Here is a 12,850-nt window from a genome sequence, read left to right as displayed (position 1 = left end):
GGGGATTATTGCTTTTTATGCTAACCACACAATTAATGTTGCAGTTCTACTAATAAGCCTTGACTGGTGTTTTTTGGCATGTCTAGTTATATTTAACAGTTTATTTGGCATGAAATGTAGACGTGTCTTCATCAGCTTGAGCTGTCTGCCCGCTGTGTTCACACAATGTAAATAGAGAGCTCTTTTAATTTAGATATGCGATGTGATGTGATGTTATTTTATTTTTTTTTTATTTGCCTCTTCAACACTTTTAATAACAATTAAAACCGTACATGAATCCTTGGAGTCCGTTTTTTCCGGGGGGACATTTTTTTTCACCTTTGGGGGTTTTTCAATATCTATTACAAAAGAGGAATTTTTGTATTGTCTTGTATGTAAGTGTCTTTCTTTACACATAGATTTTTGGTGCATATCATGCTATCCCTCTGACAGGATCATTATTTACTTTGCTTCAGTGTCTTCCTCCAAAGCTTTGGGATCCCTTATAATTCTCTTTTATTGTTTGTCTATGGGTGATGATAATAAATTGTTCACTTAATCATGATACACTGATAGCCCTCGAACTCTCAGTGAACTGATTCACTGAGTGTGTGTATAATGCATGAGATGTGTAAGATTATGTATGGTTTTGTAATTGGAAAAAAAAAAAAAACAGCACAACAAAAACCCACAGAAATGCAATACAGAGGGATGAAACATCAGAACAGGACAGCGGAAGATTTTTTTGTGTATGCGTTTGTGTTTTTGGCAGTAAATCAGTATGCTAATGAGGCATGCTCTGTAATCCTCTTACAGCTAATCTCACTCAATCCCTCCAGTCCAGGCCTGGGCACTGCTCTCTGTTCGCATACACACAGACACAGAGGCATGCCTCGGTGAACACAACACACACATATGCAATGCTTTTCAAAAAGTAAAAATATTTTGCACCTATATATATACACACAGTGATTATGGTGGAGAACTTCAAAAATATTAAATAGAATCTGTGTCTTGGCCTTGGCAGCAGCCTTAGTGAGACTGGTGTTATCCTCTGCTGTTATTTTCAACCTGTTTTCAGTTATGTGTTCTAAGGTCCAAGGTGAACTTTTCTATTCACAGGCAGAGGATGCTTGGCTGCAGCACGAATACTGATTATCTGACCCTGACTTTACTTTTTTTATATGCATTTTTTTATGCAGATCTTCATTCATTGTTTTATTAAAGTGATTCAGACTTTTTATATAGACTTTGTGCATGTCACAATGTGCAAACAATAGGAAAACTCGTTTCATATGACAGCACACACCCAATGAATGTTTAGGGTCTGTTTTCCACCTCAGTCAGAGCAGACAGTACTGTGTGCAATGCGTGCATGCATTTACACAGAGATGTTTGTCTTCGAATACATCTTCAGGGTAACATCTCATGGGAATTTCCTACACAACTACTGGTGTTGTGTGGGCATGTATTCTTGCAAGCATTTCATTGTTGACTCATACCTCACCATCAAAATCAATATATTATTAGAGCAAAAAGGTTTCAGTGAAGCAATGCAAACCCAATCACACACTTAGTCACACCTACATATAAGAGCCTGTTCTCTAAACACCAGCTGGCAGACAAGGTACTCTTTTGCTGCGTGGTGAATTCTGCTGCCGCAAACCTACCGCTCAATATGCATAGCACGCCACCCTCCCCGTCTCCCTCACTCTCTTTCTTAGCTTCTTCCTTTTTTGCCCTTTCCCTTTCCTCGTCATTGCCTTCTCTCTAGCCCCCGGTTTCCCCATCTTTCGGCAATTACTCTCCCCACATGCCTACTTGGTTCTCCCTATTCATGCTTTCCTGTATTTGACGTTTGCCAGTCTGCCTCCATGCCTACCACACCTTAAGTACACCGAATGAGTTTTTGCTCATATTTGTTTGTATTTGCCTTCAATTGTCTTTTGTTGATATACTCTGATTTTTTTTATATATCTGTTGACCGACTGCATATAAGCAGTGTATCTTTGACTCTTAGTACGATATCAACTGGAGTTATCAGTATTGTCAATATGCCAAATTGACATAAGAGTTTGGTGGGTTACTTCCCTTCATTGAAGAGACATTGTTCCACAACAAAATTGGGAAAGAGAAAAATGATATAGACATTTTACTGATGCATATTTCTCATTCTTGTTTAACCTCTGTCCCCTCCTCCTCTGCAGGTATGAAAGAGCTTTCCCCTCCTCCTCTCAATTTACGACGTCTATACACTGAGACAATGGAGTGGGAGCCGGTGTTAATCATCATCTCTCCAGGGGCAGACCCATCCCAGGAGCTTGCAGAACTAGCAGCAGAAACTATTGGCAGGGACAATTACCATGAGGTAGGTAACGGCAAAATACAAATATAGAAAACACAGGAGATTAACAAGTGCAAGAGGGTTTTCACCAGAATAATACAATCACATCCACAGAATAGTGTACCGCAACTTGTTGAAGGTTTTTGTTTGTCACAGTTTCAATGTAAATCCCTTGTATTTGTTCTATCATAAAGGTCTTGTAATGTTTCACAAGAAAAGTAGCTGTTAACAGGAATTTATAGTATTTTCATATTGTATTAGGACAACTAAGTCAAGTTTATGTATACCTATATGGTTTTTCCCCGATGTAAAACTTTAGTAAACTAAGAATTCCAAGTTTGTGCTCTAATTTAAATATATATTGGAATATCTAGTTAACTCATACATATAGGCTCAAATATTTGGAACCCAGGTTTCTTATTCATAAATACATTTCATTTTATGTGTTTTTTTTAAACATTCAAAAAGAACACTGTCACAAATACAAACTTATGACAAAAAGACATAATTCTATTTTTCCTTTTTTTTTTGTCCACATTAGTGATGGTTCTGTTTTTTGATTTATTAATAAACAAATGCACACATATAAAAAACGTCTATTTTACAGATTATTTTTAGCGTCAACATAATTTTATCTTTGGTCTTTATTTTAAAGTTGCATCAATCTGTTGGTCATATTTACTGTTGTTGAACTGATGCACAACTGCACATTGTAAATGATGCCAATATGACATGCAAAATGTTTTGAGTTGGTACATTTACAAGCAGCAAGTGATGTCCATGTTATCCCTATGTAAAGGAGCATTCGAGGCAAAAAGGATGTAATTTGAGTTATCTGAATTGCTCATATTCAGCGATAAAAGCAAAGCGGCATGATAATAGACAGGGAATATATGTGGAAAGAGGGAAAAATGAGTTCTTCTCATGGGTGGGGTGGTCACATTGATCTGTGCATTCTTGGTTCAAGCCCATAGAAGTGCTCTAGACATTTATACTTGACACAGCCATAGGTGCCGTATTATCCACACCACAAGGGGCAGTACTCAATATAACCAATAGACATGCAGTAAAAAGAGATGTTTGTGGCAGTCAGACAGAAACAAACTGAGGGATAGTGATGTAGAAGATCTGTTGCACACAGAAAGAGGTGATGGCAGGTAATACGGTCTCTCTGTAAAGCCTATAGGGTTCAAGAATACACTAACAGTATACCAGTAATTTACAAATACAGTTTTGAGTCAAAGAATAAGCAGTAACAGCATAGCATTTAACAAAATTGTGCCACTTGTTACTTCTCGGTCATTTGATGTCATTACAGAAGTAATTTATTCAGCAAGGACTTCTTTGAATCCCCCCATTTGAGTGAGGCTTGCATGCTTGGTGGAGACAGCATCACTGCATTACTTTTGCCATGCGTGCCCTCAATCATACATACATCTTACATAAAGCATGGACTATATAGTGGACGTTGTAGTGAACTAAGTCAACTGATGGTTCGAAACAGATCACCACTAATTTTTGCTCCCCGTTGGTCACGTGACTCCTACTCCCCGCTCCATCTTTGTTCTCTCGTCCCAAAAACGAATCCATATGATGCTTTGCGAGGAGAGCTCTTACAAAGCATTCTAGGATATATCTGCTCGTCTAGTGACTATGGATGCCCACTGCTTCTCAAGGAAATTTCTGGGAAAGTTTGAGTCCACTACTTTTTCATCCACTAAACATTTTGATTCTCTTATAAAAAGCCTATAGTGCTCTACATAGTGGTTAGAATGGATGTTTGGACACACCCTAAACCTTTCTTTAAGTGGCAATGAGAGTAGGTGAGGTGAACACAAGGACATAGCTGAAAAACATGAAGTTCTTTATTTGCGTTTCTTTAGCCAATCGGGGACTGGATGTTGTTGTGACATAGGTGTAGAATTGCAGTATAGATTAAGCATTAGAGATGACGCTAATCTGTTTCTCTATTTTGGTAATGTGATACTGGATCCTTGGCTGGTAGAAGTCCAGCTGAAAGAAATCCTTCAGTAGCAGATCAAAGAGCCGGTAGTGGTTCTTGCCAAAATTGGGGAATGGTGGAGCCAGAGATACAAAGGGGTTGTTCGGCTTTCCATATCACATAAAGCGCTGTGACTTGCTCGGTAAAATTCAGCTCTACCAAGGTCAATTAAACAGAGAAGATGACTTGGCAAGTACATAGACGGCCCTCTTATTTGATGATGCGGTGTAGCGAGCTTAATGAACACTCAACACAGTGTCTTGGCAAATTTTAAGCAAAAGAGGCAGAATGTCAGGTGATCAAAGCAAAGTAACCATGCAGACAATTGGCCCCTTTCGAGTTCATTGTGAATGTTCACAATGAGCTGGTTTTATCAGTTGTAAAGTATACATCTAAAACCAAAAAGTGACAAGTTAATGTCAGTTATGGCAATAGTAGCACAATAAGTGCATTGGAGAAAAAAATTAAATTAAATACTAAATCTTTTTAAAGGGCACATTTGATTTTTTGATTCAAAATTCATACGTTAAAGCCTATATTGTATTAAAGTACATTTGTGCCCCAATGAGTGTTTGTATATTCTCCAACAACCACTATAATTCTCTATGTTCTACTGGCTGCATTGACAGACGGGTGTCTTGCATAAAAGTTATATTTACTCTAATGCAGTATTTCTGTTACACATATAATAACAATATAGATCATAAGTTCAGTTTGACTTTCTTCTGTTTCTTCTGTTCAAAAAAAACTGACTGAGCAGAGTAGATTAGAATATTGAATAAAAGTTTAGCACTTTTCAAACCAGCATTACACTAAAGGACAAAATCTGATTTTCTCTCCCACTGATTCCATTTGTCACCCCCCTCCCACCTACTTCTTCTCTTTACCTGCCTAGATCTCCATGGGTCAGGGACAGGCTGATGTGGCCCTGGCTGCACTTAGAGAATGTTCTCGAAATGGAGACTGGCTTTGCTTGAAAAATCTTCACCTCGTCACTGCCTGGCTGCCCCTCCTGGAAAAGGTAGGTGTTGTCAGTGTTTGTTCTTTTCCGAGAGACAAGGCTTTTTCATGGTATTTGGTTGATGCAATCGAATAAAATTTTCTTCTATTGGAAGATATTATTTTGCATTATGAATTTCAATGATTACTAGGCATATAATGTTTAGTGTTTTGCAGCTGATTTACTGTGTCCAGTTATGGACAGATTTTACCTAGATTCCAAGTTTAACAAATTCTTTCATTAAAGAACTAATGCATACAAAAAGATATGACAGCATATGACTGGCCGTGAATGGAAATATTTATTTTTGTCTTTCAGGAGCAAACATTTGTGAAAGTGAAAGACAATTTAGGTTATTTAAGTTCTCAAGTCCAGTCTTGGTCTCCAAGTCGGTCTTGGCCTGTTTTTATCCGGTCTCGATATTGGATGTTTATGACTCAGACTTGGCCCTGGTCTCGTTTTCTCAGTCCTTGAGAAATTGTATTTAACAGCGATTTAAGACTAATAATAATAGTAATAAATATAATCACATAGAATATTACTCCCTTTGATCTTCCCCTTCAGACACACATTAAACTTAAGTAAATAATAAAAAGAAAAAAAAATTATCAGAGCACAGCTGGATCCTGCCATCTCAGACTTAATACAGCTATTGCTCATGATGACTAAAAAATCTCCTGCGAGAATGTTTACAGCACCATGCAGTCTTGCCTTCGCTTTGGTCTTACCATAGACATGTCCTCGGTTTGATAAATTATTTATTTAATTGAATGTATATAGCACCAATTCACAACACATATCATCTTGAGGCACTTTACAGAGACAATTTGATCAAATCATACTTAATCAGACATGAACAAAACTCAATGTTAACACTAAGCAAATACACATTTTTTATAAAAACAATATATAGATGCTATATACTGCAAAAACACATGCCAACACCATTGCACCTCCATTCTAATAGCAAAGCAATCAACCTTTGATATTCAAACTCTACTTTCTAACCTGCTTTTCAATAGTATCAATATCAGTGGATGTTATCTGATAGGGGCAGTTTCTTGTTTAGGGCAGCATGAGATCCCCCCCCTCTGACTTGTATCTAATATTCTGGGTGACTCTAGGGAGAAGGGGAACAATGGTGCTCATTTCATGAAGCATGAATTAAATCTTACCTTTGCTTTTTTAAAGGTCTTTCTCAATGTTGAATAAAATATTTCCACATAGCTCTGGTAATCCTTTGTCTAAACACCAAAGCTATAAATGTGACTACTGGTTACTGATAGTTTTCAGCTATGAGAGTATTAGGAATGGACAAAGCAGGTTACATTTTGAGCAGACCATGACAAAAATCCACTGTGGTTTGATGTAATTGGCAAATCCCCTGGATTGATTTAGATAAATATAGTGATACGCCCATGGTATGTATTTTTAGGAGGAGCAAACTTTGTGGTGTCCATGTTATGAGGACAAGAAATAAGTGCCAGTTGTACTTTTATTTATACTAAGTGTGGTAAAAAAAAAAAAAATAACTCTGCTTGGCAGAAAAAAAAACTGTTATAAAGAAGTTTTGCACTTTTACAACTGGCTCTAAATCAGATATATTTTATCAGTGATATTGGCAATAAGTACTTATTTAAGTGTTTGTAATTATCTAAAAAATTATGTATACACACTCCTTGCAAACATTTATTTTTAGATGTGACAAAGATTTATTACTCATGCTGTTTTCTAAAATTATAAAAATTATAAAACTATTGCGCAATGTAAACCAATGAATTAACTTTAGAGGATGTGAACCTATGGCAATTATTCGTTTAATAGCTAGAAATAATTTTGGTAGATTAGCAACCATTGTTCAGTTAATTTTTGTATTTGGTGGTGTATAAAAAAAAAAAAATTCTAAAATGTTGAAATTGACTTTCGACCTTGGAATTGGTTGCAGAACAACCAGTCTTGACTGCGTCAGTGAAAATTTTTTACAGATTTCTTATTTTAAAGCAACTGTGGTATCTTTCATAGGAGACTTGTCCTGTAATTGAATGCTACTATTTTGTATTGCTGGTTCTCTGTAAATCTCTTTATTTTAAATCTTTTTCAGTTATATTCATTCAATTAGACTAAACGAGTGGATTCATGCCACTAACTCAGGTCACTAAGTGAAACACCGCTTATAGATGTATTATACACAAACTGGCTTTTTCAAGACTTTATATCTGCTGTTAATGATTTCCTAAAAAATATAGTTAAGGTTATAATATAATATAAGACCAATAACATTTTTTATACAAAAACATTGCCCTGCAGTATGTTCAATACCTGTTTAAAGCTTACTTTCAAAAGGGACTTTAATCTGATGAATGTGCTTTATTAGAGCACATCCTCTACCTTCTTAGATTGGAGTTTCTTTATATATAAACTGGGAAAAGGCATTATAAAGATTTAGCTAATTCTGCTTTTTTCCACAAACAAATAAAGTTTAATTGGATTAAACAGAATAACTTTGCAGTATTATGTTTACCCTCTTTGTTATCTCTGCTGAATGACTTCAGAGATTACTTAACGTGATTTTATACCTCCTTAAATCTCAGAGATAAAAAAAAAACTCACTAATGCTGAACTTGAAGTCTTCTTCACTGCATCACAGCATCTGAATCAGTTTGTTGTTTTCAGCTTGACATAGCAGGACTTTTTTGTTATTGTTCAACCAACACATATACCAATGCACTTTACGTAGTTAATGTACAACACAGAATTTTCTTTTTTTTTTCACATTCATCGTTTTTGTCCTTTTTTTGTTTGATTATTCTTTTTTGCCATGTTTGTTTTGTTTACCTCAGATTAAAAAAAAATGCATTTGGGGTTAAAGGTCAGCAGAAAGCACCGCCTCAAGGATGTTGCGTCCTAATTATGTGCATGTATATCTTGCTTCATCCCAGCTAGTTAGTGTTTATCTGCAATATAACTGCCTTGCATACACACACACTCAGACAGTCTCGCAATCCCACATGCACATTCTGCTGGCTGTCCAAATTACCATATCTAAAATTACCTTCTGTCCTTTGCCTTCTCATAGACATTTTGCATTCCACCTGCCAGGGCATATTAGTGGCTTTAGAGTTGCTTATGTGTGTGTGTTTGTTGTCTCCGCTAGAGATATGTGTGTGTTTGTGTTTTATCAAGTGCATGACATTGGTTGGAATCTATTTTTTTTAAGTGTATTGACTTCTTGGCGGATTTATCTACTCCCTGCAATTTCGTAGATTTTGTTTGTGCTCTCTGCTTTTCCTGGGGCTTTTTTCAGTGTTGTATCATAGTAGTAGGTCATTTCTCACTGGGAGGCATAACTGTTGGTCATAATTGGTGTGTGTGTGTTTGTGTGTTTGGCGATGTATTTATTACGCTCTTGGTACAATTTTTCAGGAATGTGCTACATTGTGGGGACTTAATGGTACTTGTGGGGATCAAAGCTTGGCTCCTATGAATAAAAGTTCTCTTCTTGGGCTGGGGGTTAGGTTTAGAACTAAGATGGGAGATGAGTTTAGGCTGGGTTTAGGGTTACCATATGTTGGTAATGGTAAGGGGTAGTATAACGGTCTGGATTAGGCCATACAACTGAAAAGGACATTAATAGAAAGTCTCTGTAAGGATAGCAGGACATAAGGTGTCTGCCTGTGTGTCTGTAAGGTTGCATATATGTGTGTGCTTTCACCAATATGGGTGTGTGGGCCAGAGATCCCTTTTTGATCAGGTTGTTCTCATACGGTGGCCTAAAACATGGCTTATTACATTCAGTCATCCATCGTACTTTTTCCTCACCACTCATTCTCCTTGTGTGTCCTCTGTATCCGGTTCCTTCCACTTCCACATGTGTTGTTACTCTCCAGCTTTTTATTGACGATTTTATTACTCCCCCTAATACCAGATGACATAAACTCCCCATCTGTCTGCTTGCCTCTTTCGCTCTCTGCTTCTTTGTATTTTTTTTTTCACATGCACCTATAAGACTGAGGTCTGCAGTCAAGCTTGAAATGAAAAAGCAGCAGAACCCAAGGAACGATGGAGGCAGAGGGTGCTGCAAAGGAAGAATAAAAAATGGAGAGATGAGGGGAAGGAATAGTGAGCTGCAGTGCACAGCGAACTATGAGCAAAGGAAAGATTGTGGTTTAACATTTCTCTGTATTTCAGTAATTATGTCCGTCTGGTCAGTCCCACTGTATGTCTTGAGTTGAGCTTCTTCATGATCCTGCATCTTTTTTTCACCATCTGTCTCTCTTGTTCACATCTTCATCTAAAGCAGTTGGCCTGTAAAAAAAAAAAAAAAAAAGAAAAACGGCAAAAGATAGTACGTGGTCATAATTTAAGCTGACAGAGCAGATGTCATCTCATTCCTATTTTATTGTAATCACTGCCTTCTTTTCTGTGTTTTATTAGGTTTTTTTTTTTTTTTTTGCATCCCTGTTCCATCTAACTACGGCTCTTAAAACAGTAGTTATTTTGTTAACCAAAAATCTGGGTCAGTGCTAGTAGACCATTTTAATGCAACTTTTATGACTGAAATTGTAATCTGGTCTGTTGAATTGGAAAAGAAAGACTATTTATACTTTTTAATTTTTCAATATTGGAAAAAAAATATTTTAGTCAGATGATATTAATTTAGAAGCAATCTGTTCACTACAAACAAAGCTACTATATTGATAACCTCAGTAAATCAACAAAAGAGAGTAGGGCTGCTCAATGGGATGATATCATTGTTTTCAACATTCTAGATGACTATTAACACCTACTATGATCTTCATATCAACTTCACTATCATCTCCTTCCAACAAGCATCCTTTTGTCACATATTTTTTATGCTTTTATTGAAAATAACCATCAAATCTTAATTTTGAAATTATTGTTGCTGTTTCATTACAGCTAACACTGATGTTTGATTAGTGATATATACGGCAGCCATTGCCAAAGTCATGGACTGTAAATACCTGTTTTTTATAGTTTTTTTTTTCACGTTTGAGTCAACATTAATATTCAAATTTAGTTGCTGATGTAGCCTCCCACACAAACAAATACTACTAGTTGCCTTAAAAAGAAAAGCATAGTATTTTTAATTTGGAACATGTAATGCGCTTCTACTGTATGTTCTCATTTCCTTTTAATGAAAGAGTCTAATAAGTAATAAAATGTTAAAATAAGTCTTTAAGGAGTAGGAGTTTTGGACTCAATTGGATCCGTTTCTAATTCGATATGTTGGAATATGACTATAGGAATTTCTTTCTCCTTTTTTGTCTATTTGATCTTAGCACTATTTATTCCCTCTGCAAAAAAAACTTTGAAAATCTTAGATTTGAAATCTACGGCGTAAAATAATGATTCTCATTTTTGCGAGAGAAATGAAAATTCCTGTCATTGCTGGTGTCACTGTTTCTGTGCATGTTTTTTTTTTATATTCTGTCCCTGCTGCTTGCCTTTTGATAGACAAGTAACTTATCCACACTCTTTATCCACCCACTGGCTAAAGGAGAGAGTTACTCACCGTCTGACAACCCTGAAAGAGTAAAGCAGATGTAGAAAATGCACTGAGGTCAGGTCAAAATTGGTACAATATATTTGGTCCATATTTAACTCTAGACTATGTTACCAAAGCAACCCAAGCAGCAGATTGTTCATTGCCTGATCGTTTTCAGTTTGAACTGAGTATCTTTTCCACAGTCTCTGCGTAAATCTTAGTGTATTATAAATTACATTTTATCATGACAGATTTGTTTTTGTTTCTGGAACAATCACAGATGAATCTGTTGTGATTTATTAGTTATCGTTGTTTAAAAGAGGATGTCAGAACATTATCTGGAATTTCTCCATGTAATAATTCTTATCAGTGGTGTGCAGATGCAAAGCCTGTTGGTTTGGAGTATATCTTCCTCTGTTTACAGCTGAGGGGTGTGGCTTTCACTAAACGGTATGAATGAATTCTAGTCATGACAAGTTTTTATGACTAGACATTAAAAGGAATAATTTTTTTTTCCTTCCATCTGTTTACCCTTCATATATCTTTCCTTGACAATCTTGTGTCTTTCTGAAGCAACCATTGTTTCTTCAAGTGGAACTCTGATTAACAACAAACCACAGACAAGCATGCCAGTGCAACAAGAGGATGAAGAGTTTCCTTTGAGGGCCATCACTTCTGGCGTTCTTTGATTATCTGTGATCATGTGTGCTTCCACAAGAATGAATTAGGTGGCAAATGTTGCAGAAACACATTGATTACAGTTCACTGTGTGTGCCCTTGTGTTCGAGTACCCAATCTGATGACACAAGACCCTGAGCTGCCAAGAGGCTATTTTTAACCACCTTTGAGTAACACAGAGGGAGATAAAAAAGGGGGCTGAAAGGGAAGTTAGAGGGAATAAAATGCTGGAAACTCAAGGACAACAAGAGAAAATTGAGGATAGAATAAGAAGAAAAGTAGCTGAATGTTTTATAACTGTGGAGCATTCGTCACTGCTCAAGGTTTTGGAAAGAAAAGAAACAGAAAAAAGATGCATGAAAGAAATATAGGTGGTAGTGGGGGCCTAGTGCTTAGGGCATAGGGCTTGGAATCCTGAGGTTGTGAGATCCAAACCCACTCCCACAGACTGCTACTCTGGCTCTCTGAGCAAAGACCCTTAACCCCCGATTTCTCCCCCGGGCATTGTAGAGTGGCAGCCCGCTGTTCCCCAAAGGGGATGCGTTAAATGCAGAAAGTGAATTTCTCCATTGTGAGATCAATTAAGTTAATTTATTATTTATTTTATAAATCTATAGGATGGTATTTACATAAATGGCTTTTACTTCACCATGCAGCCATAAAAAAGTGATAAAATACACCTAAAAATATGCTGATTTCAATATATTTCAGTTGCCTTGTCTGTCCATCTGTCACTCATTTATTTAATGGTGTTTGCTTAGCTGAGACTGGTCAGTGGGGTAACGGGTCTAGAGTTCACTATCCTTAGCGAGACTCCGACTCATTCTGGTTGATCGTAAGACATTCTGCTGCCTCGAAGGTACAAATACTTTGTAGTGGGTTTTGTGTCCAACACAGGTCTTCTCCCAGTGGGAGAATTTTGAGAGGAGCAAGCTCAAGAAGCATCCCGATGAGATGCACCCTTACTGAATCCTTTTTATGTTTAGAAGCTAAAGCTCTACTCCAACCTGTCTGGGCTACTTTTTTCCATTTCTGTTGGTTTTCGATTCTGGTCCGCCATCCGGCGTCTCAGGAGGGGGAAGCGGTGCAGCACCAACACTGTTTATAGTGGGGATGGTGTGCTGCTGACCTCGACTCGGGACTTTGTGGGTCGGTGGGCAGAATACTCCGAAGACCTCCTCAATCCCACCAACATGCCTTCCATTGAGGAAATTGGGCCTGGTGACTCTGGACTGAGCTCTCCAATCTCTGTGGGTGAGGTCGCTGAGGTGGTTAAAAAGCTCCTCGGTGGCAGGGCCCCAGGGGTGGATGAGATCCGGCCGGAGTTCCTCAAGGTCCTAG

General features: G+C 37.3%; 1 protein-coding gene across 1 annotated transcript in view; it reads left to right on the top strand.

Moving 5' to 3' along the window:
• The first annotated feature begins 1,062 nt into the window (after window positions 1–1,062).
• dync2h1 (dynein, cytoplasmic 2, heavy chain 1) overlaps window positions 1,063–12,850 on the top strand; it is a 48,439-nt gene continuing 36,651 nt past the window's right edge. Inside the window, exons 1-3 of the mRNA XM_015399035.1 lie at window positions 1,063–1,081; window positions 2,187–2,347; window positions 5,221–5,346. Of these exons, the coding sequence (XP_015254521.1) occupies window positions 1,063–1,081; window positions 2,187–2,347; window positions 5,221–5,346 (306 nt within the window). The remainder of the gene's footprint in view (window positions 1,082–2,186; window positions 2,348–5,220; window positions 5,347–12,850) is intronic.

The sequence above is a fragment of the Cyprinodon variegatus genome, unplaced genomic scaffold (genome assembly GCF_000732505.1).
Source record: "Cyprinodon variegatus isolate N-32 unplaced genomic scaffold, C_variegatus-1.0 Scaffold983, whole genome shotgun sequence".
In the NCBI taxonomy this organism is placed as follows: Eukaryota; Metazoa; Chordata; class Actinopteri; order Cyprinodontiformes; family Cyprinodontidae; genus Cyprinodon; species Cyprinodon variegatus.
Note: the sequence above shows the minus strand (reverse complement) of the source record. Positions and strands in the feature narration are given on the sequence as shown.